Below are 26,294 nucleotides of genomic sequence, written 5' to 3'. Positions count from 1 at the left end.
AAACTTCTGGAACTTCCTCATCTTCTGGAACTTCCAGGAGGCCTGTTTTTGCCCCTCCCTGAGTCTCTGCACGGGTCCTGCACTTACCTCGCATCTAAACGGGCCCCATAGAGACTCCTGGGAGGGCTTGGGGTGGGATGGGAGGGGTGGGGTGGGCAGGGCCAGCCAGTGGTGGGATTTGAAGGTTCATCAAACTGGCCATAACATTAGGTATGGGTTCTCCCAAATTAGGTATGGGTTCTCCCAAATCTGAGCGAACCCATAGCAGCCCACCCCTGCCTTAATCACAATTATACTTTTATTTCAGTCATAAATCAGAAAATAAAATAAAAGTATAAAATTTACACCATTTGCTATATCAATCAAAGCTATAAAAATATTTTACTCATTGGCTGGCGAATGTAAAAGCAGCAACTCCAGACTGTCCTTCTGTTTATTGCAATTTGAATTTAATTTCAGATTGCCCAGAGACTTACCTCCTGCACTTAATATGAGCTTCACATTCTTCACCCCTTCCATCAAGTCATTCAGATTAACTTTTCCATCCTCTGCAAGACAAAGGAGGACGTAATTAACCCAGCTGAACAGAAAAGCCTAACTGAGGGCTGCCGTTACTTACATCTCAAGAAATATGCATAAAAACAACAGAACTATTCCGGAACCTAGAATTCTCTAGATATGTTAGAAATACTCATTTATAGCAAATGTTAGGAATTATAGCCCTTACACATTCTGGAAAAGTGGGAATGTGTGTGGTAATGTGCATAAGACTGAATCAACAAATAACATTCTTATTTTCATTTGTATGCTCCTTTCGGTTTATTATTTACTTATTTATTTATATCTTTATTATTATTATTTTTATAAATAACTCAATAACTCAAGGCAGTGAACATACCCAATACATTTTTTCCTCTTATTTTTCCCAGATCACATATCTCCTTATAATCTATATCTGTTTTTGTTTATCTTCCCAGTCATTGAACGGTCTCAGTTAGAAACTAATTGGATTCTAAACCTGCTGCTGATTAATATTCTTTGACCCTCTACTTTTTCCTGAAGTAGGAATGTCCACAGCTAGGTGAGGGCAAAAAATATGCTAGCTGCACTCCCTTTTTACATGTGTTGCGCATAAATCAGGCACAGCACTTCATTTGCATGGTCACTGCCCTCATCTTGACTTTTTTGATTCTCGTCACAGACGTCCCTGCTTCCTAAGCTTTCTAACTCTCCATTCTTTTTGAATAATGGCATTTAAAAGACCTAGAGGTCATCAGGCTGCCTCCTTCCTGCAAATGTTATCATGCATCAATTCAGCTTTTGCCAAAGAACCTTAGGAAAAATATCAACCTCCTCCTACCTCCCCAAGGAGAATATAGGGAGGGAATTCAGTGGTTACAATTAGAGTTATTAAGAACTAGCCTTTAAAAAAAAATCTCCAGAGTCCTTTGAACCCATTTGAAAATACAGTGGGGATTGATCTGGATTTTGATTAAATCTGGGTTTTTTCCCCCAAAGTTGTTTTTTTTATGAGAGGTAGAAAAAGGAGGCCCTGGGATTTAACTCTGCTAGTTGTTATCGATTATAGGAGGCAGTGCTCATCTCCATTTCATGGCCATTGAGTAAGTACTGTCTGAAGACAATTCCGTGGCTATGTGGTCAGCATACTTTCACGAAGGGTTGTTACCTTCCCAACAAAGTGGTACCTATTTATCTAGTTGCATTTACATGTATTCTAACTTCTAGGTTGGCAGAAGCTACTGCTCATCCTGTCACATGGTGCTCAGGTCTCAAACCTAGGCTGCCAACTTTTCTACCCAACAAACCCAGTGTCTTAACTGCTGAGCCACCATGCCACCCCTGATGAGACGGACAGTATATAAATTTAATAAATAAATAGGAGCTCTGGTGGTGCAATGGTTAGAATGCAGTATTGCAAATAACTCTGTCCATACTCTGGCATTTGATCCTGATATGGGTCAAGGTTGTATTAAACTCCAAGATCAGTAAAATAAGGATCCAGATTGTTGGGAGCAATATGTGACATTGTAAACTGCTCAGAGAGCGCTGTAAAGTTCTATGGAATGGTATATAAATCTAAGTCCTCTTTCTAAATAAATAAACAAACAATAGTTCACATGCTTGCAGAAAACCTTAGCACTTGAAGAAAACAAGAAGCAACCAATACTTCTAATCCCTGGGTCATGAGCATTTTTTTTAGTGTCTATTTGAAGATACGAGATAAGTGCCCCCTATTGTTTATGAGCAAGTCCCAAAATTATGAATGTTGCAGCATCACAACAGTTGTTTGCCCTTATGAACAATTGCAGGTCTGCAAGATTCACACTATTCCCTCTGCCTGCGGTCCCCACCACTGCTCCCTCCTATCTTGCTGTGCTGGGATCATTTATCTTACAAGATCTCCTCTCTGCTGCAGTTACTTTGCTTTTGAGGGAGAGGAGAGTTTGTAAGTTTAATTTTATTTATAGGCCGCCCAATCCTGAAGGACTCCGGGCGGCTTACAGAAGGGATGTGCTAGAAGTGATGCTCAGTGCAAAGGCAGCCTATGACCTTGCAGGGACCTGCTAGCCATCTAGGGAGCAGTCTTTTTCATAAGAAATACTTAATGGAGAGTTGATGGAAGCTCTTGGGTGCCATAATATCGTACGAGTTCAGGCATCCATCCTCTTTTGCAGAGAACTGGATGTCTGAATTCTCACAAGATCATGGACCCCAGAAACTTTCATTCTCAGCACGAAAAGTGCCTGTCTCCACATATAAAATCCTGTCTCCTGTTCCTCCCCTGCAACTCCTTTCCACCATCACCGGGACACTTTCCCCTGAGATGGAGACCTGACAGAGACTGGAAGCTTCATGCCTTACATGGGCACCTATGAGGCATTTCAAAACGAAGCAAATCCCTCTGTTTTCAAAGGCCTCATAGGTGTCTATGGGTTTGAAAAGGGAGCGAATCCCTCCGTTTGCCGCAGATGAAGCTTCCAGTTTCTGTCAGGTCTCCATCTGGGTGAAAAGTGTCCTAGTGGCAGCGGAAAAGAATTGGGGGAGAGGGGGAGGAGTAGGAGACAGGCGCCACAAACACTTTTCACACCCAGGAGCTTCCCTCGACTCTTCTCTCCCTCGAAATGAAAAAAAACTGTGGCAGAGAGGAGACAAGTAAGCGTTTACTTTGCAAGGTAAGTGAGTCTGGCACGGCAGGGAGTGGAAAGCATGAGTTATTTTAGTGGGTTGGGGAGGCCTTAGAGGCCTGTTCCATCACTACCCCCCCCCCCATTTCATGGCTTTCCAAGCAAAGTCAATGCGGGAAGTCGGATTTGCTTAATGACTGACTTAACAACTGCAATGATTTCTTTAACAACTGTGGCAAAAAAGTTATAAAATTATGCACAATTCACTTAATGGTTTTTTTAAAATTATCTGCCATTTTTAACTTTAGTCTGCATTGTTAAAACAGAATAGTTTTCTTTGGCATGTTGAGTGACTAAAGTTAAAATTTTTGGTTTATTTATTTATTTATAAAAATTTATACGGCTGCCCAACTCATTTTCAGTGACTCTAACAACAATCTGTCAATCAAATAAACCACTTGATAGGCTCTACCTCACTGGGTTCCATTGGCAAAACCAGATCTTCCGGGCCTTGTGAAAGATTGTCAAAGTTGGGGAGTCAGTCTTATCTCCATGGGGGTGATGTTTCATAAGGAAGAGGCCACAGATCTGTCTAATTTAACCAAATCCAATTATAAATGACTCTAAATAAAACTAAGACAGAGTATCTAAAAGACTCACCATTTGGAGCTGTAGCTATCAGAACTTCCTTGATTTCATCATCTGTTAGGTAAATGCCCATATTGATTAGGGCATTATCTAGATTATTGACATGAATCCAATCCACTGAGAAAAAACAATAATAATCAGCAAATATTCCCAGAACTTTGGCATTCCATATGTAGATAGCAAAACTCATAAGATAACTTTCAAATCTTCTATACCAGAAGTCTGACAAGCAACCTCTTAAAAATGGAAATCTAGATTCTATACAAGTTTTAAAAATATGCATACTTTTTCTTCATTTGATGTTATTGGTGAAGTTTACTATTTTGCTTAACTTATTCAAACTCATTGAATGAGCAAACAACATATGTCCCACTCTTTTGCCCTATAGTTTTATAGTCAGTCCCAACCTTGATTTTTGAAAAATCAGCAAAGATTAGCGAATTGATACTGCCAATATCATCATTGTAACATCTAAATGTCAAAAAAACCCACCACCCTCTCAAGAAGCTGAATTCTGTTTCCATTACAGTATTCTATATTCCCACAAAATCAAAACATTTTGATTTGGTATACAGCCCCTAATTTCAAGTAGACTGCCTTTTGCTAAGGCCACTAATTCATGTGTTACTGTAGTTTTATCTCCTCATCTTCTAATTACTGCCTCTTTTTTTCCAACCTCACCAGATCCAGCTGTTTCCTCCCTCAAATATTGCCAGCATGCTTGAAGAATTTTAATCCAGCCATGGAAATTCACTTACTCTCTGCTTGTCTCTGGATCTTAACCACACTTTCAATCAGTTCATTCATCTTCACTTTTTCATTTTCTGCAGAGGCATTTAAAAGTGAGGTTACCATGTAGCCAGCAAAGCAGGAGAAAGAATTGAGTGCAACATTTTGCAAATCAGTTTAATTGCATTTAAATTATTAAATGTGTATTAATAATTAAATTTCATTAAAGTGACAGATATTAATATTTTACCAGTCAAGGTAGCTATCAAAAGTAATTGAAATGTAATGCACATTTAAAATCTCAATTAAAAAAACATAACATTCTGATTTAACTCAATCAGAAGACTAAGGGCTTATTAGCAAGAGTCTGGAGAAAAGACTTTCTCCCCTTATGTCTGAAAATTGTATTGTGGCTAGACAAAACTCAGTCAGAGAAGAATTACACAAAATAGGAACAGCAACTAAATATGTTTTGGAAATACTAGCCTTGCTTGAAGAGAGGAAGGCTCAGAAGAAATTCTCTACAGCATGTTATGGGGTAAGCAGATCCATGTAAGACATATGATATTTTGTTTTATTTTATTATTCTATTTTATTTATCTCTTTTCCCACTCACCATCCACAGTCACATTCTTCAATGCTTCTTGGAGCTGCTCTTTGGTTAACGGCACTCCCAAGTTGGACAAAAGAGACTCTATATCTTCCACAGCCACTTTTTCTTCTGTGTCACCTAAAGAACAAAATAAATTGGCCGAAGGACACATTTTTCAGAAAATTAAGCATCCGATATAAATATGTTCCCTCCCTAATCCTTCTTTAGTTCTGGAGAGGGTAGCACTTCCCCATGCAGGACCAATGAGCAATCGGGTTATTTCCAGCTTCTTCTTGGCATATGGCAGTTGTGGCCCAGAGGGTCTTGCACAGATGGGTCAGTTTTGCTTATTCTAGAATTGGGAGGCTGCTTTATAAACTGCACTGTTTATCAAATGACCTTAGGTAACACTTCAAGATGTAGCAAGTGTTGTGGCCTGCCAATGGCCAGCGGAGCTGGTGGCAGACTCAGACAGTGAGGAGGTTGGGGAGGAACATGGGCAGTCCTGGAGTCTGGGGAAGACTCTGATGAGTGCTCTGCATCAGAGACAGAGATGGGACCAGGGCCGTCCGATAGTTATCAGCTGCCTTCGGAGTTGGGGCAGAAGAACATCTGGAACCTGTTCCCAATATGTGCATGCACAGAGCTGCCAGGAGAAGGAACAGTTAAGGAACAAGGGCCGACTTGGGAGTAAAGGCACAGATGGATGGTGAATAACGTCTCCCATAGGGAATACAGAGGAGTGAAAAGGGAGGGGAGTTTGCAGGAGACAATTAGTTAAATTATTAGTGTACATACTGACAATCAGTATAGTAGTTTCCACCAAGGTCCTCTGTTACAGCAGGAACAGTATTCAAATATGATTGGTCGAAGGGTCTGACAGCTCCCTATAAAAGGGCTGCTGCCAGACAGAGTCTTTGCTGGATTGTACATAATTGCCACTTAATAAAGAGCTGTTGTTACTGAAGTCTGAGTCTGCCTCATCCATTCACCCGATCTAACAATTAGGGTGAAGATCTGTTCCTGACTTCTTGCCAAGTAATTGCTGCTACAGTGGGGCATTTGGAAGATATTGGCCTGGCAGCTCTCCAAGCCTGATAAAGGCCTGTAAAGCAATCTGATGAAAGACTGTTTGCCAGGACTTTACTGAAGAGGATTTCCCTTTAAGTTAAATAAAAGAGGTTTTATCATGATGTGGAGTCTGCTTCATGATCTTGGGAAGCCTAGTTCACAACAGTAAGATGTGATTACCACATATAGTGGTAGTGTAAGGCCAGATTGACTATCTATCTCTAATAATTTCTACGTAGGCATATTCCAGGCCCCATCAATTAAATATTGTCATGTATTAAAATCCCATAAACAGGACTTTTCTAGCAGAATACATTTTTTTGGAACAGACTCTCTCCAGAGATCTATGTGTCTCCCACCCTGATTATGTTTCAAAAGTCTTTGAAAACTTGGCTTCCTTCTTAGGCATGGATTAGGATGGGCAGTAATAGTAAACCTCTTACAGGAATTTATAGGTCACTCTGTTTTATTTTCTGGACTTTTATATATGTATTTTCCTTGTCTTATTGCAATAACAGTAGACTTATATACCGCTTCATAGGCCTTTCAGGCCTTTCTAAGCGGTTTACAGAGTCAGCATATTGCCCCCAACAACAATCCGGGTCCTCATTTTACCCACCTCGGAAGGATGGAAGGCTGAGTCAACCCTGAGCCGGTGAGATTTGAACCGCTGAACTGCTGATCTAGCAGTCAGCCTGCAGTGCTGCATTTAACCACTGCGCCATCTTGGCTCAACAAGGTGCATTGACATTTTAAAATAGTGTACACCTCCCTCTGAATTTGGCAATTAAATAAACAATTCTTATATCTGTGGAGTCCTTGCTGCTCTTTGAGCTTGGTGGTTTTCTTGCAGACATTTCATTATCCAGTTAGGTAACATAATCAGTGCTAGTTTTGTATCCAAGCCACCACTCACCAATAGGTTGAGGTAACTCCTGCAACACTTTAATATTCCTTGTGAATTCATTCAAGTTTACCATTCCATCTAATTGAAGATTGCAGAAATGACAAATGAGAAGAACTGAACACCACAAATGGGAATTGCATTTTCAACATTGTTCTTACATTAACGAATACTAACATTTTAAAAAGGGACAATCAAGAAAGAGGAAACACCACTTCCAAAGCAAGGTGTTATTATTATATGCAATATTTTGGATGATCAGAGCGGGCTGCTTTGTTGCACTCTGGTCTTGGGACACAGGAAAAAGACATGTGGAAAGAGAATATCTATAAGTATCCCTGATTTAAAATTCACTAACCTACATCTGATTAAAAAATGGTGCAACCAGGTTCCCCGCAATGGGTTTAACCTGTAATATCCCAAATTTTCATAGCGTATCCCCTGAGTCTTTAGCACACTGTAGTTCTAATACATTTGGAAGTCATCAGGTTGGGGAAGATTATTTTGAGTTTACCTATTTCTTAGTGCTTTAAAGGACATTTGGGTATGACCTAAATAGGTTCCAAGGTTATCCATGAGACAAGGTAGTGAATGTGTTTTGAGAATTTCTTTTATACCCTTTAATTTTTAAAAAAAAGGGAATAAGAAGGCCAGTTTTATGGCCAAGCCTTAAAAAATGTTGTAAACACCAACAATTCTGATGAATGTGGGAGCATTGTCTTGCCTATGAGGTATTTTGTTTTAAACTCCAGGAATTCTTCCTACTTAATGTTCATAAGCTCCTGGCCTCGCTTGCTACTTTCTACTCTCTTGTCACTTAAATATACATCCTTGCAGTTCTTACCTTCAACTGTAACTTGCTCAAATGCTTTCTTCATTTCCTCCTCTGTTAAACTAATCCCCATCTTTTCCAAAATGGAATTCAGATTTTTAATGGGGACTCTATTTCCTGTAAAAGAAAGAGGAGGAGGAGGAGGAGGAGGAGGAGGAGGAGGAGGAGGAGGAGGACAGCATGTACAAAGAATATTCAGCTATGTTCAAGTATTTATATTCAAATATGTATATTCATTCATGACACTTTCATACCGTCATTGTTTTTAATCCTGAAACACTCAGAAACAGAGAAATTGCTTCTATAGGTAGTCTCTCTTTAGCAACGACAAGTGCCAACTCAGATGTTAAACAAAGCCATCCCTAATTGGAACCATGGTTGTGTTTATCAGCTTACTCTGGCATTCATTTCTTTTACAGACCCGGTAGGTCATAAATGTGAGGATTGGTTGCAAAGTTTCTTTTTCATCACTGTTGTAATTGTGAAGGGTTGCTGTACCAGACAGTCACTAAATAAGGACTCCTGTCATCTTTACTTCCTGTTGACCTAAATAGCTGAGAAAAAGGAGTGAAAATTACTGCCATAGGTGCAGTTCTTTCACCCTCATAGTACACAGGAAGGGGAAGGAAGAATAGTCACTTTCAGGGTATTTAGCCAGTCTATTGAAGAGAAAAAAGAAATTGACAGAACGTTTCGCAATTTCTATTCTGTGTATTTAGTCTATGCCAGGGCTCAGCAACCTTAAACACGGAAAGGGCCGACCGGAAGTCCGATTCCCCTACCATAGAGTTCCCCTACCATAGAGTTTCCTCCTATCATGGCGTCCTTTTTCCTCTGCGACTGGAAGTCCGATTCTCCCACCACAGAATCTCCTCCTAGCATAGCATCATTTTTCCTTTTACCGACTGGTGACAGGAAGCCGCAGTAGAGGGATGAAAGAGCCACATGCAGCTCCAGAGCCACAGATGGCTGACCTCTGGTCTAGGCTAATGACCATTTACTGTAAAGTCATCTATCAAGCATTCTGTTTAAAAGAGCTGAACCTCAGAAGCTGGTAGTAGGAGTGATGCAAAAGTTCCCTCTAATAGGGAAAGAGGACCTTCAATATCTAGCTTTGTAATTGAATCATTTACATTGCGGTTGTGCTGGAAATCAGGTTTCCCTACAGTAGAAGAAAGCCATATCAAAATTCTGTATTGCTACAGCAGAAGAACTATAGGAATATAGAAGTTTGGTATGGCTTTCAGGTTGATGCTGCAATATCCTCTATATTATATTTCTATAATTTGCTTCATTAAGCATAAAAGGAAAAGTAACATCAAATTATTGTTTAAGAGTGTAGAATTGACAGTGTTCTTTATTGCTTTGAAATGAAAGGTCAAGATCCTATCAAACTTAATTGAACTACATTTTTAAAGTGTGTGTATATTCCCTCAGTTGTAACTACAGAAAAAGGATTTTCAGCATATAACCTACTTTTAGAATTTCTGCTAGCTCTCAATTCTTTATCAATCTCTCCCCACCCCTAATTCCATTGATCCATGATCTAATTCCTTGTTCTTACCCTCAATTACTCCCATTTTTATAGCTCAAGAATGTTTAGTATTAAAACCATAACAACTTTCAAGTATGAAAGTAAGCTGTGTCATTAAGGCTATTTGTTTGTGTGGAGGTGGTTTTGACAGAAACTACCATCATTGTGCCCTTCACATGGACCCAGCTTTTCTCCCAGAATGGGAAGGGTTACCCTGTCTTCCTCAGTGTAATTTCCTCATGTTTAGCTTGAAACCACCATCGAAGATCACACCAGCCAGATCATAGAACCACCCAAAGAAGTAAGGCAAGATTGGAAGATGTGGAGAGACCTGGCCCATTGATCGGATAACATCATTATCCTCACCATAATCAGCTTGGAACCTGCCTGCATTCATAACTGAAAATTTTACTAATTTTAATTCACAATTTACAAATATAGGAAGGATTTATTTGAAACCCAAAATGAACATTAAGAAAATTGTATGTAATGTTTTTCAATCAATAATTAATGAGAGCTAAAATTGTAACCATACCCACAGCTTGTCTAAAACTTACTATCAGCTTCAGAAAATCTTTCATTGTTGGTCAATGCAAACATAAAATCTTTCAAACACAACGTCCCATCAGCTGCAAAGTAGTAAACAAATTAATGAAAATTATTCATATTTATTGACACAGTAATATTGTACATCAATTATTAAATAGTTTAATTGTTTAAGTACATTGTGAAATAGATCATCAGTTCATTGTGAGAAAAAAAGTTCATCTGAACAGTTTTTCTTCCCCTTTATTTATAATGTCACAAAAAATGGTACCACTTGGCCAAAATGCTGAGTAAAAAGCTAAACAAGATTGAACCTGGATGAAGATGACTAGGGCATTTTAATGCTCAAAGTTAAACAAAGAAATAAACAAAAGACTGTAAAAAAAGTGCTTCCATCTTGTTGCAAAGAAAACTCAAAATGGACATTTTGAGTAACCATTGGAGATTGAATTTCATTAAAGAGAATCTTTATGTTCTTCTAGTGATTTGAGAGTAAAATAGATTAAAACAGACGCAAGAATGTTAGATATTATTTAATATGCCACAAGTCTAGTTCTTGAATCTGTTACTATATAGTAAAGATGTGTGTGTGTGTTTGTGTGTGTGTGTGTGTTTGTGTGTGTGTGTTTGTGCGTGTGCGTGTGTGTGTGTGTGTGTGTGTGTGTATGTATGTATGTATGTATGTATGTATGTATGTATGTATGTGCTGGTCTTGTTGTATTCAGGTCTTTTCCCATGTAAGATTGAGATTGTCTTGGCAACGTTTTGGCGAGGTCTCACTTGTCATCTTCAGGCTGTGTTTTGGGCTTAAAGCGTGGCTGGAGCTGCCGTCTTTCTATAAATCTTGGTGGGTGGTGGTGGAGTGCTGGCTTTGTTTCAGTAAGTGGAATGATTGGTTGTGTGGTTGTTTCATGATTGGTAGATTGGTGCTGATTGGTGCTGGCTGTGTGTTGGTTGTTTCGTCTTGTAACGGCCTGGGTGGTGGGTGGGGCTCATTTGTTGATTAGGGCTGGTTTCTAAAAAGATGGCAGCTCCGACCATGCTTTAAGCCCAAAACCCAGGCTGAAGATGGCGAGTGAGACCTTGCCGAAACGTTGCCAAGACAATCTCAATCTTACACGGGAAAAGACCCAAATACAACAAGACCAGCATACCTATACCCGTGAAAATCTATGAATATATATACATATACATACACACACATATATACATACACTGTGTGTGTGTGAGAGAGAGAGAGAGGAGGGGGGAGGGAGGGAGGGAGGGAGGGGGCAATTATTCTAGAAAATTCCTACCATTCATGGTAACATAGTCCATTGCTTTCTGGATTTCATCTTGAGATAACTGAAGGCCCAGAACATGCATGATAGAATCCAGTTCTTCATATTCTACTTTATCTTGTCTGATGTTCTTCAGTGTTTTCATTGCTTTTTCCATGTCTAAGATAAGAAATACCACAATGAAGCATCCAAAGGCAACAATCTACAATGAAACATGTAAGATTGATGAAAAGGATGTTCTTGCCTACAGCTGAAGAGTATGGCTGTGTGAGAGATAACATCTTCATAAATTCTTTCAAATTCACCATCCCATTACCTGTAAGGAAAAGCAAATCTTATCAGAGAAAAGAGAAATGAAAAGTAATATATAGACTTCTATACATGCACTCAATTTTATATCATCACTGACCAACAAGAATATTGACAACTTCCAGCTGCCAAGATTGAGAAACATGAATCTAGATAAAGTTCAGATAGGAATGGAACAAATGAGTTAACAGTTACTTAGCTGACACCTAATTACCACTGGAGCAAGAGTTTATTCTAAATGCTTGCTTCCCACCATAAATATCCAACCCATGATTCATTGCACAGCTTTGTGTCCTCTTTGATTCAGGTGTAGGAAAGGTACAGGTGACTTAGAAAACTAAGTCACTAATGTCAGTTGCCCTGACATTTCACAGTTACTCAGAGAAGAATGATGTTTGGTTTATATTTTGAACACATAATTACTCACAGAAAGCATTATGTTTGAGCACCAGAAATGTTCAGTACACTAAACAGCTGACACAAAAGTACACACATAGAAAAACTTATCAGGAACTGAATATGTGAAAATTACATAATTTGGTTCCTAAGAACCTAGTTTAAATGATGCCAAAAAGTATCAAACATTGTTCCATGTCTTGTGGCGTGGCGTGTTCAGGATGCTTGAGAATATGTTGGGGGGAAAACTATCCAAAACTGTATTACTTTAAAATCTGTGTTCATAGAAATTCAAAGAGAATGGTTCTAATACTTCATCAGGGGAAAAAAAATCAAATATGTAGAGTGCAAACATTTGAATAGAGTAAGTCCTTACAATCTACTGTCATGTTCTTCAGTGCCTCCACCATTTGCTCCTTGGTTAAAGTGATGCCAATAGCAGCCAGCACATCTTTCATTTGAGAAATCTCAACTTTATCTCTATCCATTTTGCAGAGAATGCTATAGGTGCCATAAACTGTTGGAAATAGAAAAGTTGTTTAATTAATTTCAGAAATTGGTTAAAACTTTGCGTTTCACATGATTCATGCATCAATGCACTGCTGCTAATACGTACTTTGCTCTCTGGTTGCATCACACTTGTGTTGAAAGCACTGAGGTGCTTCCAGGTTGAAAGAATTAACACTAACATCACCATTGCCTGGGGGAGCGCCTGGTTGGGGCTTCTTTCATGTCCTTGTTATTGTGCCTACCAAAGTGGTATCTATCTACTTGTGATTGCAGTCTTTTGAACTGTTAGGTCAAGGGTTGGAGTAAATGACAGGAGCTCATTCCATCGTACAGTATCCCTCGGGTCTCGAACCCAGGCTTGCAAATTGTCAACCCAGCTTTCTAATTACATGAGCCACCATGCTCCTTATTTTCTGAATAGTCTGCCCTTCTCTGCTTGCAGCACCATCTATAAAATGGCTATCCTGGAAAGATATACTGCAGATTGTCAATGAGATCTGAAAAGCCAATACAGTTTTACTGTATATTGGGGGTCATAAATGTTACTATATTTAACTGTTTAACAAGATTACACACAGGACAATTGTATATTTGTTGAGTCTGTTATTTGAGAGTGTATTTCTTCCTATTATCAACAATCTACTTAATTTAACTTTAACTTAGTAAATGTTTTAAATTATTTCCAGCTTTGTAAACATAAAGCTTGCCCATATAAGAATTTTCTGTATTACACAAACAAGGAATCTATTTTTCTCATACAAAATGGAAACAACTTTAATTTTAGCAGCAGAATTTAGGTTTTCAGAAAATGGGAAAATAAAATTATTTGCTTTCTTCTTCCTAAAAGGTTTGAAACATTGCTGGTGTAAACTAATATTCTTATCTCACACGAGCACTTCTTTATGGGAGATTCTGACTACATCTAAGCAAGTGAATTGGTATATCTGACTCAAAAGCAAAGCATTTCTATCCCTTCCATCTTATTTGTCTTCCTGATTTTCAACCAACATGTCTTCTAAGAACACTGAGAATAGCTTGCAACTATTATAAAACTTTAATTCATTCTCCTTCTCTCTCTCCCTCTCCCTCTCCTCTCTCTCTCTCCCCCCCCCCTCTGATTTTTGATTTTTACCCTTCACACCAACATAGTTGATTTTTTGTTTTGTTTTGATAGAGGAATAATTGCTGGTTTTGTTGTATTCAGGTCTTTTCCCGGGTAAGATTGAGATTGTCTTGGCAATGTTTCAGCAAGGTCTCACTCACCATCTTCAGGCTGGGTTTTGGGCTTAAAGTGTGATCGGAACTACCGTCTTTCTATAAATCTTGGTGAGGGTGTGTGGAGTGCTGGCTTTGTTTCAGTAAGTGGAATGATTGGTTGTGTGGTTGTATCATGATTGGTAGATTGGTGCTACATGATATAACCACACAACCAATCATTCCACTTACTGCAACAAAGCCAGCACTCCACACACACACACCAAGATTTATAGAAAGACGGCAGCTCCAGCCACACTTTAAGCCCAAAACCTCAACTACCTTACACATAATTGCTAGTCATTCCTGACTCTAGGGAGCGATGTTAATCTCTGTTTCAAAGCTGAAGAGCCAGCACTGCCCAAGGACATCTCTGTGGTCATGTGACCAGCATCATTAAACGCCGAAGGCGCAGAGAACGCTGTTACCTTCCCACCAAAGGTGGTTCCTATTTTTCTACTTGCATTTTTACATGTTTTTGAACTGCTAGGTTGGCAGAAGCTGGGCCAAGTAATGGGAGCTCACTCCATTATGCAGCACTAGGGATTCGAACCGCTGAACTGCCAACCTTTCTGATCGACAAGCTGAGTGTCTTTCAACTACCTACTGCATACATAAAGAACTATGTGATCTTTTGACAGCTCCTTTTATTGTTTGCTTGCCTGCTTTTGACTACGTGTGTGCATTTGACTCTTCTCACTAATTACTTGCAGAGCCCAGAGTGGCTTCCACTTACGTGTGTTTTCAGAAAAGCATTCCTTCGTTGTCACATTGACTAAGAAGTCCTTCAAACTAAACTTTCCAATTCCTGAAAAAACAAGTTTTTCTATGTTTGAAAGAGACCAACAATGCTAACCTTTTGTTGCACCCTATAATATAATCCCTGGATAATTTCTCAAACTTTTAAGGAATTGCTAATCGTAATGCAGAACATGGGAGAGGCCACATATACCTTGAGATTGACAAGCAAGAGATTCTAACAGAGGACCCAAGAGTCTGGGGTTACATGCCAAATATAAACAAGAACCAGCCAATCTTGTTTTAGGCTAACATAGTGTGCAAATGTAGTTTGAGTGATACATTTATGAGTCAGTGTTTATATGATCATAAAAAATTGGGTTAAATGGTGGGCCTGTTTGGAAACTCTAAAGAGGTATGTTTAGAAACACAAGCTAGTGAAAATTACCCCTTTAAACTACTGGGTGATTTATCAGAACAATATTTGGCCGTCGTCTCCCAAAATGTATGTTCACCAAAAATTCTGTATCTGGACTTAAATTCCCCAAAGTCTCAGCAATGGGCATGATGTCTGGAATTTACTGGAGCTGATTCTGACATCTAAAGAGTGTCCTGAGATCTATTTATGGACATTTTAAATGGAACAGTCACAATAATTGAAAATTAAATAAGGATGTCTTCTAACATTTGGAAAACCTGGCAATGTAAGGTTTTCTATAAACTTTATTCTGTGAAATGTAATATTTGCTACCTTTTGTGCCCTGTGGTTTAACCTTAACTGGTGGAACCTTTATATTGCTTACTTTCTTCTGAATTTTTGCTACAGGCAGGCTGTATTCAGCATTTCACAGCTCACAGCTTTGCTGAAACTGAATCAGAGGTGGGTTCCTACTGGTTTGGCCCAGTTTGGCTGAACCGGTAATGGTTTGCCACCAGAGACCCAGGCCTGCCAAGCCTGCAAACTGGTTCCCTGATTGGTGTGGCATGTCCCCGTCCCTCCATTTTTAATGTTCTGCGCATGCGCAGACCTATTTATGGGCAGTTGTGTGTTCACTGAACCGGCGGTAATGCCGGCCGCAACCCACCCCTGAAACTGAATGCTACAGAATTTTAAAGTGATTTTATTTTATTTGCCCATTTGGGATGGTTGGAGGATATAGAATGAATGAGCAAGAAGTGCAGACTCACCAGGTATGGAAGTACCCTTTAATGCATTTTGGAACTGTGCGGTGTTCAACTTAACTCCCAGAAAGTCTAAAATGGACTCCAATTCTCCAGGATCAACTATCCCATCCTTTATCTTGCTGAAGGCCACAACAGCAGAGTAAAATGCTATCATAAGAAAGATCAAGTATAAGCTTTGAAGAAAACCAAAGTACTTTGAATGATGATTGAAATGGAAATTGCACAAGGTCACAAAGACCTCTGATTCAAACATATTTACAAATGGCCACATCCCAGCTCTACCATTCAACTTATTACAAAGTTTGCATTTCTAAACAAACATAACATAACAAGCCTTTGTGTGCCATAACTGCCCATTTAATTACAAGGTGTACTGAATTTTAGGATATTGATGAAACAAAAAGAATAAAGAGAGGAAATACTTATAGACATCACATTGAAAACTTCTGTGATAAAATTGTCCAGGTATAAGAGATACTTTATTACAAATCTTTTACCAATGTAAGGTTTCCAGGTGTAAATTTATTCTGTCCAATTTTTTTAAAATGTAACCACCTTGTTTTCCATCTAATCCTCTGAAATGTTTAATATTTTTCTGTTCAATTTTTTATAGCCTGATGCTATTTTTTTAGTAGATTCTGTTCAATGGTGCAAAAGATTCTGTTTGGATGATACCCACTTTCAAAGACCTTGACAGTAGATTATTTTTTAGCATCCTGAGAGACAAATGTGAATCTCCTACCAAAATAATGGTTGTGTTTTTAAGAATCTCACCTAAAGAATCCATGAAGTAAGGCATCGTAGGAAGAATCATCAGAAAGTCTTTTAGATTTACAGTCCCATCAGCTGGTAGGAAAAGAAGATACACGAAGGAACCATTAAATCACAAAAATGTCTGGTCATAAAAAAATATTCTTAGATAAGAGAGTATTGGATTGTTAAAGAACAATCGTTATGAGGCCTTGGGCAAATTTACTTGCCCAGTTCTTCAAACTCATAAAGGGCTTTCTATGTAATTATTTAAACGTTGTGATTAAAAATGATGGCTTTTTAAAATCACATTTGTGACTATGCAGTTTCTTCTATCAGGGTTTTTAAAAAAAATAAATAATACCCATAGTCAAAAGTTAGCATGCTGAAGTTCTTGAAGAATATCTACAAATATAAATCTTTATTGATTTTTTGGAAAGGAATTTCAAAATACATAGTGTGATATTCTTAACTACCACCACAATTTGCTATAATATTTTTCCTAATGAACCCAGATATTAAACTTACCAAACTAAAATATGGGCTTAGTTTCACCTTATTAAAAAGCAAAACAACGTACCATCCACATCAAGAACATACAAAATTTCTTGGATATTTTCCTCTGTCAAATGAAGACCCAACGTATCTATAGTGTCCTGCAGTTCATTTGTATGTAGCTGGTCTCCGTGCATTTTACCAACAATGGCAATGACACGCTGTAAAGCTAGAGAAAGATGAGGAAAAGAACAATGTTTCAAGGAAATGTACCATAAAGAAGTCCCAAAAGTGCTTTTTTTCCAAGAGGCAGCTGGATGTTTTGGTTTTTCTATGTAGATATTTCGCTTCTCCTAAGAAACTTCTTGGGTGAGAAGTGAAATGTCTTCAAAGAAAAACCAGAAAGTCCAGTTGCTTCTTGAAAAAGCAGTTTTGGGACAGCCGTGATCTGGGTGACCGAGAATTTCTATAGGTACCATAAAGAAGAGACCAAAATAGCCTAAAGGAACTTCACCCACATTATATCTACTCTCTTATCCCAAGAGGAAAGTAAAGAAATGATTAATTCTAAGGAATGTAGTAAAATGAACATAAAATCTGATGCCATCTTAGATCTACAGTATTTTATGGGCCTGAGTCTACTTGGTCAAACACATGAAGAAATGACAATAACCTGATTACAACTCTCTTTGTTGGACTTCCATAAAGGGAGGAAAGGAGTAATTCCAGGGTCTTAGGGCCAAATTCTTAACCATTTCCATAACGTATAATCACATGTATATTATTACATAGACAATATCATGTTGTAAGAGAGGACAATATACATGTGCAATCATATTGCTTTAAAATCAAGCCTGGAGGGCCAGATTCTTAAAAGTCCTGGAATCTGAATAGGAATGAGCCCAGAATGAGGAACCAGAGTAAGGCCCAACTTTTAAAAAATACAAATCACCTCCACTCGACCAATTAGATCCCATCGATTAGGCCTCCTCCGAGTCCCATCTGCCGGTCAATGTCGACTGGCAACCACGCGGAGGAGAGCCTTCTCGGTGGCAGCTCCGACCCTATGGAACGATCTCCCCGTGGAGATTCGTACCCTCACCACCCTCCAGACCTTCCGCACAGCCCTCAAAATCTGGCTATCCCGTCAGGCCTGGGGCTAAAGACTGTAACCCGCCCGAATGGTATGAATGCTGTGTTTTAATGATGTATTGTCTTATGTATTGTCTTACGTGTTAAAAGTTTGCCTCCCCCCCCCTCTTGAGTTGTAAGCCGCCCTGAGTCCCCCCAGGGAAAAGGGCGGCATATAAATAAACTTCTACAACTTCTACAAATAACTAATGTAATTTTAGGAAGAAATAAGGGCATACAAATAAGGGCAAGTTGTGGAATTAGTAACTGAGGGACTCTACATATAAACCCTAATACTTTAACTGGGCTTTGGCCTGAAGAAAAAGCCTGCTAAAACTATTATGATAGTATTTATTGCACATACCTTTTAACTAAAACACTTATTTGAACTTACCTTCCATTTCAGTAAAATCTTTTGTTTCACCCAGTGCTAACAAAAACTCTTTGAAATCTATTTCATCATTTTCTGAAAAATATATTTAAAAAAATAATAATGCACAGGATACTTCTGGAACAGAGGAAAACACGCACAAGAAAGCACTCCTTATTGTTTAGTGGGAATTGCTCATACTTTAATAGCTACATAAAAATGAAAGAAAACTTTAAGCTGGGGCTGATATTTTTATATTCCCTTTTCTCGTAGTAAGGTATTTGTCATATTACATATTTCTCTGTGGATTCAAAAATAATCTTACTTAGTTAAGGATGTGATTTACAATGCTTTCAACCAAACCTGTGATTGTTTCCACCCTCAACTTTTGTGCATCTTGAAGGAGACTGTTGAAACTTAAATTATGCAAAATGAATTTTACCTCTAATTCTCACTTTAAAAAAAAAAAGGACAGCAAAGAGTAAGACGGAAAAGATAAGGCCACAGGGAGGAATTGGAATTATTGGATAAATCTTTAAATGTTACAATTTGTATGTGGCTTGTTGAAGTAGTAGTTTCATAGCTTATTGAAAGATTGTTGTCAACCTTGGGAGGTAGTTCAGAGAAGAAACTCTAACTTTATTGCAAGATTACATTAACATTATCTTCCAGTCTGAAAGTGCAACTCTCTGCTCTTGCCTTTACCGTCCAAGAAATTTAAAAGGGTCATTTCTGAGATGTCTAATATGCCCCCATTTCTTCTGTGAATTCAGCTGCCCCCATCCTACCATTGTCTAATCAGCAGCTCTTCATGTCTTCCAAGTTCATTTCCATATACTATTACATCTAGCTATATAACACCAGGCTTCTTAAAATGAGAATTGAATATGTGAGGAGAAACCTAAATAGTTTAATTTTATGGAAATGGGAACCTTATAGGATGTGTAAAACAAGAATGAAGTGGTAGAAAAAAGAATGAAGAGCTGATAAATAAATGTGGAATGAATGAAGAAGTATGTGACCATCACCAAAGAAGTATGTTGAAGTGATTGGGTGATAGAAAAAGAATGAATGAGGATCAAATGATAAAACATAAAGTAAGAGCAAATGAGTTAGGGGCAAGAAGACTGAGAAATTTGTTTTTGAAAGTGGTTGTTGAGATCTTTATCACAGCTGAGATTTAAAAAGGCAAATATGAAATAGGATGGATTTTTCAGGGCAGGAAGGTATGGAATGAATAATATTGTGAACAGTATAAATAGTCCTTGCTTAGTGACCACAACTGAGTGACTTCATTGCTAAGCACTGTAATTGTTAAGCAGAAAATCACACGAGGGCAATAGATTTATGATGTCACTTTCCATTCAGCCGTTAATCAAGAAATTACATGACCACACCTTGAGATCTTTAATTCCATGTTCTCTATTAATTATGCTTGTTGGAAGCCAGTTGAAAAGCATGCAAACTGATCATGTGACCATAGGACACTTCAATGGTTGTAAACGTGTGGCATCTATAATATAACAATTAGGTGATTGTGTAATGTTGTGGCAATTGTAAATGTGAGGTTAAGTTGCAAAACTAGGTGGGTTTTGTTTTTTACACCGTTGCAAGTTCAAATGGTCACTAAATAAGGCATTTATTAGGTGAGGTCTATCTGTATTGTTATCTTTGAGATTTCATTACATTTCCTGTTCTTTGTCTGATCTGATGTTTCAATTTCTTGGTTTATTTTTCCTTGTTCTTTTTCAGCACTTTCCATAACATCCCTTTCCCCAACATATGCTGGCTACGTATTATACATGCCAATGTGTAACCTAATTCCAGCTTGTGATTTGAATAACACTATAACTGAGGATATTTAAAAAATTCACATCCCTTGGTGAGGATGAGTCATTTTTCATGCCCCATATAAAAAAAGAAGATTGTTTTCACTGAGCAACCTTGAAGGCATAGAGGCAACCTGTTTTTTTCCCCTCAGCAGATGTAGATAGTAAAGAAGATGAAAGGAATATAAAAAACAAAATGTTTTTTGTTATTATACTGTATACGTTAACGGCAGCAAGACTATTGTATGCACAAACACGAAAGGACACTTTGATTCCTACTATGGGCAAATGGTTGCGGAAGTTGATGGGTTGACTAAAATGACAAAACTGACCACTCTGATAAAAGAAAAGAACATAAGTACTTTTGTTTCCACGTGGAGACCGCTTCTGAACTTCGTGCTTGATGTGGAGAAGAATGAAACTCTGATTTTGGATTTTACTGATTAGACTGATAGATCTTTATAGAAATGGTTTGTTACTTTACTGTAATGGACAGTGTCAGAAGTCAATGTTTCTTTTTCTTTTTTTCTCTTACCTTTCCTCATTTCTCCTCCCCTCCTTTTTTGCCCACTGCTTTCCTGTTTACTTGTGCTTTGTATTTTACATTACTTGTAACTCAATAAAAATGTTAGTGTAATGCAAAAAAAGTGTTATATTTATCTATTGTCAGCTGCTAAGCTAAAGCTATTCACTGAATTATATCTTCCTTCCTTCCTTCCTTCCTTCCTTCCTTCCTTCCTTCCTTCCTTCCTTCCTTCCTTCCTTCCTTCCTTCCCCATTAATTAATTAATTAATCCATCCATTCATTCTGCAACTCAGTGCTCAATTCTATGCAGATTTTGACTTTTTAATTTTAGTATAGCCCAGAAATAGAGAGTTAAAGAGTAAGGCTTTGTCTTACCATCAGTTCTGACAGTTTGAAGTATCTGATTGAATGTTGAACTAGGTAAGTCTACTCCCATATTCTCTAGGGTATCTTCCAGCTGTTTAGTAGTCATCTTCTCTTCTTTGACGTTTTCAAAAATCTTTGTGGCATTCTGCAATGCTGGAGAACATGAATTGTTGGAAGAAAGAGGAGGTTGCTATAATTCTCAGATCACCCAGTGCTTTGTGGAATGAAGAAGAGGTTGTGAAGCAGTGGGTCTGCCAAGCCAAGACATAATTATGGATTAGCCAACAAGGGGGAAGAGAGAAAAATTGGCCCTGGGAACTGACTCTCCTCTTTTTTTATCTATTTCCATTTCATTTGGTATTTGGAGAACTTCTGCCCTCTGCCTTGTATTCACAATTTGAGTTTCCTTCATTCACGTTTCAATTACTTACCTCTGATGTCAGAAATGCTGGTGGCACTGGACAAAATCTTGAGGAATTTCATTCCATGCACTTTCCCTGATTCTTTTTGAAGCAAAAAAGGAGAAATGAACAAACAGGAGATCAGCAATTGAATAAAAGCTGCCTGGAAGAACAACTGGACAAAAGCTTGTGAGCTATGGTGCCTTCCTAAAAGCCAGTGGAATCACTCCCTGTCTCAAAACCAATAATGTATCCTTTCCTTTGTTGCTTTAGCTAGCCAGGAGGGACATGGGTCTAAAACTCAAGTGGCTGAACTAAAACCTGCAAGAGTTCTGTCCACTTCCTTAGGTTCAAAGGCTCAAACTCATGATATATAACACACACGCACACACACACACACACACACACACAAACACACACACACACACACACACACACACACACACAAGATTTAGCCTCCACAACTCCACAGATTTTGCCTGAAGACCAGAATCCAATGTTGAATCTCAGTATTACTCCCTCCGAGGAAGGACAAGACAAATCACCTGGAATAGGGCTGCTGGGTGACTATCCACAAATGCAATAAGGGCAGAGAAATAATTATGTTTCATTGCCCTTATCATCATAAAGTAGGCTCTAACAGTTCAGCTCATGTTAAGTCATCTTTGTTTCTCATCTTTTGCCAGCTAAGCTCAAGGTGTCTCTTAGCTCTTTTACATTTCCTGAACTCTATTGTAAAGCACAGAGAATGTCTGTAACTATGTGCACAGAAAGATCACTTAGGCATGGGCTAATCCAAAACTGCAGCTGCTCTACTATTCCAAGTGGCCACCAAGGCTTTGGTCAGGCCAACTATCAGGCTTTCTGGAACAGTTTCAAACTCTCTCTGGAACTCAGTTGGTTCTATTAATCAATGGGGTGGCCATATTAATAGGCCTAATCTCTCTGTGGAAGGAAATGGTGCTAGAGAATTGGAGGCTCATACTGGAGTGATTCGACCATGACAAGAGGAAAACCACTATTTTCCCCAAATCTAAAACACCATGTTACTGTTCTAACAGAAAACAATTACCATGTTTTTCAGAGTATAAGATACACCAAAGTATAAAATGCACCAAGATTTTGAAGATAACATTTTTTTAAAAAGTATTTGCACTCTGCAGACCTCCCCCCCCAAAAAAAACCCACCTCATTTTTTTGCAAAAATGGGCCCTTTTTTTCTCCAAAAAAGGGCATGCATAGCTTTTATGAGGCTTTCACAGTGCTCCTGGGGGCTGGAGGGGGGGGAATTGAGCAAAAAAACAGTCTGTTTTTTGCTCATTTCTGCCCTCCCTAGCCCCCAGGAGCACTTTGAAATAGCAGTTAGACTTATATACTGCTTCATAGGGCTTTCAGCCCTCTCTAAGCGGTTTACAGAGTCAGCATATTGCCCCCAACAACAATCCGGGTCCTCATTTTACCCACCTCGAAAGGATGGAAGGCTGAGTCAACCCTGAGCCGGTGAGATTTGAACAGCCGAACTGCAGAACTGCAGTCAGCTGAAGTAGCCTGCAGTGCTGCATTTAACCACTGCGCCACCTCGGCTCTTAAAGGCTCCTAAAGGCTATGCACAGCCATTTTGGGAAGGGAGGTGGGGTTTTGGGAGGCAAAAAATGCTGTATTCAGTGTGTAATAAGACACATCCATATTTTCAGCCTATTTTTTGAGGGAAAAGGCTGCATCTTATACTCCAAAAAAATACGGTAATTCAAGTGTATTATCACTTTACATGAAGATCCTGGATGACTTGGGATAGACCCATAGCTGCCATGGTGGACCTAAACTCTTGAGTTATCTCTGAACCCAGACTCAGAGAAGGCAAATTAAAGTTCCGCAAGATCATAAGCCCAGGGAACTCTACCACCATCCCAGCCAAAAAGGTTAGGCATAGAAGTTGCTGTACACCTCTTGTAATCAAACTTAATAAACAGTATCTTACACCCAAGAATTTGAAGAGCAGGTCCTCTGAATGCCTCCTAAGTGTCACAGATTACCATTGTTGTTATTCTGGAAACATATTTCTAGTCACATTAAAATCTAAGACTCCGAGACAAGGATGAGATAGAATATTGATATATTAGAGAATAAAATAGCCAGAGAAACTGGGGTGCCTGTGGGTTATGGAGTAAATAAACCCCTCAACAATGCAGCTGTAATCAAGTGATGGAAGCCCTCCCCTGTTTTAGGCACATAAAAAAGGAGGCTTCAATTTCATGGGTGTGGCTGTCATCTTGCATGTAGGTGTCTTTGCAAAAAACAACAACACCATTGTCAGTTTTATCTTCAAAAATATTTAATGGAGGCTGTTAATAGCCTTTGAACAGAAAGCAAAACAATTTTCCTTTCTGTTCAATGTTTTCTCCCAATAGCCCACCAATTTATTAAAGACTTACCATCACTGGAAGCAAATGCCAGAACCTCTTGCAAATCATCAGGTGTCAGGTGGCTGCCTAAGTTTTCTAGGGCATCCAGCAAATCTTCCTTTTTAATGTCTTCTTTTGAAATCTTTTGGATATTACTGAAAACTTTCTGTAAAGCTTCAGGAGACAAATTTCAAAATGAGTTCAGCCTTGCTTATTCTTAGCCTATTCTTTGACATTCCCAAATAAGATTTGAAGCAAAGTAATCTTGTGAAGCCATATTTAATATTGATAGAATGGGCCCTTTCAATGAAAACCTGGAAACCTATTCCCAATTGGACAAATCAAAGATGGTAAGTACTGGAGTTTATCAAATAAGGTGAAATAATTTTGAAATGTAGAGAGGCTTTGCTGGATGGGGCAGTTGATGATAATAGCATTTCAAAGAGATACTTCCCATGAATAAATTAGAATGTGAGAACCAATTCCAGCCTTTTAACATATGTCAAATCATAATGTATGTTCTGATTTCTCAGAGGTTGTGGCCAACTCACTACCTTTGCACATTAACTCTTGATCTAACTGTGCAGTTTTCAGGGTGAATTAAGATTGTAGTTAACATCATTCCTAGATAAAGAAAATGCATACGTATATGAATGCTCTCTTAGGGGGAGCCTGAAATCTCCACAGAGCGTGTCCCTGGGTGGCAGATTGGGGGCCCTACCCAATATGGTTTTTATGCTGTAATGATGGGATGGAAGGAATTGATTGAAGGTGGAGACCATATTGGGAAATGGCTTCAGAAGAACAACAGATGGTGTAGTGCCAGCCACTTGAACAGCATGTGCACAGCATAGTGGTGGGATTTAGCCAGGTTGCATCTATTCGGGAGAACCAGTTGTTAACTTTCTAAACAGAACCGGTTGTTGGAAAAAAATCTTATTTGGTTTTTCCCCACTTTACAGGGCTAATCCTGTAAGGAAGGACAGGAAGGAAACATTCTGGTGTTGTTTCTAGCCTAATATTTATTGCCCTTCTTACAGAGACTGTCTCTCCAGTTAACCCTTATTACATTGTAACAGCTAAGGCGAACGTCCATCGACTTGAGTGTCATTGAGTTGGCCATGCCCACCCAGTCACATTACCACCGAGCCCTGCCTACCCAGCTAGTCATTAGTGCAGACAACCAGTTGTTAAATTATTTGAATCACACCACTGGCACAGTGGTATAGAAAGCAAAGAGACGACTACTATACTATATATTTCCCAGGAAAATCATGTTAATGGTGGCAAAACATAACAATGGCCCTAAGTAATGGCACCCCTTAAAAGGGGCAAGGGTGCTAAGAATCTCCCAGTCTGCTAGAAGCATGATATTCCCAAAACTACGAGTTGGAACATAGAATCTGAGAAGCTTATATGAATCTTGGAAAACACACAAGACTATCCAAGAAATGCCCAAATACAATATCTCTACATTGGGAGTGAATGAAATGTGCTGGCCTGAAAATGCAATATGTAGATTATCTACTATCTACTATTCTGGTGAAAATAGTAAACATCATCGAAATGGAGTAGCTATAAGCATAAACAATCTTGTAAATCAATCAATCAATCAATCAATTCTTTTATTCCTGTATCTGTTAGAGTGATGATGATCCAAATAAATAGAACTCCAGTAAATATAAATGTTATACAAGTTTACGCTACCATGGCTGACAGTGATGAGGAAGATTTAGAGAAGTTCTACGAAGATATAAGCAGTGTACTGAAAACCCTAAAAAGTAATGATATGACAATACTCGTGAGGGATTTCAATGCAAAAGTGGGAGAAGGAAGTGATGCTGCTGTAGTTGGAAACTTTGGCTTAGGAACTAGAAATGGTAGAGGTGACAGATTTGTAGACTTCCACAAGGAGCATAGGCAACGCGTGATGAATACTTTTTTCAAGTTGCCAGAAAGACACCTCTATACTTGGAGACCACCGGCAGATACATGAAATAATATAGCAGGGAACTATTTTACAATAAACAAAAGATCTAGAAACTCAATAAAATCAGATGCAGATGTACTATCCAATCATAATCTACTACTTGCCAAAGTCCAGCTGAAACTAAAAGGATGAAAAACCTGAATCTTCCTAAACCAAGAATTGACAGTGACTTCATCATTAAACATGGAGGTAAGATAAAAGAAGAACTAGAAATTTATTTAAGAGAAACCAACAACCTAAATATTGAAGCTGAAGAGGTCAACTGAAATAAATTTAAAAATGCAATAGTAGAAGTAACAAACTCAAAACAGAGAGAGGGGCACCACAAGAAACAACAATGAGTGATGGATGAAATTCTTC

At 38.6% G+C, this 26,294-nt stretch overlaps 1 protein-coding gene across 1 annotated transcript in view; it reads right to left on the bottom strand.

Annotated features, from left to right (window-relative positions):
* The window catches only part of LOC148045982 (uncharacterized), a 121,796-nt gene that overhangs the window by 50,892 nt on the left and 44,610 nt on the right, over positions 1–26,294 (bottom strand). Inside the window, exons 27-44 of the mRNA XM_087713393.1 lie at positions 23,975–24,118; positions 21,573–21,644; positions 21,151–21,294; positions 18,445–18,516; positions 17,005–17,148; positions 16,449–16,520; positions 15,678–15,821; positions 14,488–14,559; positions 12,364–12,504; positions 11,527–11,598; positions 11,298–11,441; positions 10,014–10,085; positions 7,935–8,039; positions 7,103–7,171; positions 5,140–5,253; positions 4,553–4,618; positions 3,807–3,911; positions 477–548 (exon numbers count right to left, since the gene is read on the bottom strand). Coding sequence (XP_087569519.1) covers positions 477–548; positions 3,807–3,911; positions 4,553–4,618; positions 5,140–5,253; positions 7,103–7,171; positions 7,935–8,039; positions 10,014–10,085; positions 11,298–11,441; positions 11,527–11,598; positions 12,364–12,504; positions 14,488–14,559; positions 15,678–15,821; positions 16,449–16,520; positions 17,005–17,148; positions 18,445–18,516; positions 21,151–21,294; positions 21,573–21,644; positions 23,975–24,118 — 1,824 coding nt within the window. The remainder of the gene's footprint in view (positions 1–476; positions 549–3,806; positions 3,912–4,552; positions 4,619–5,139; positions 5,254–7,102; positions 7,172–7,934; positions 8,040–10,013; positions 10,086–11,297; positions 11,442–11,526; positions 11,599–12,363; positions 12,505–14,487; positions 14,560–15,677; positions 15,822–16,448; positions 16,521–17,004; positions 17,149–18,444; positions 18,517–21,150; positions 21,295–21,572; positions 21,645–23,974; positions 24,119–26,294) is intronic.

This window comes from Thamnophis sirtalis, unplaced genomic scaffold (genome assembly GCF_051295495.1).
Source record: "Thamnophis sirtalis isolate CommonGarterSnake01/CBP01778 unplaced genomic scaffold, rThaSir2_p1.2 scaffold_4, whole genome shotgun sequence".
In the NCBI taxonomy this organism is placed as follows: domain Eukaryota; kingdom Metazoa; phylum Chordata; class Lepidosauria; order Squamata; family Natricidae; genus Thamnophis; species Thamnophis sirtalis.
Note: the sequence above shows the minus strand (reverse complement) of the source record. Positions and strands in the feature narration are given on the sequence as shown.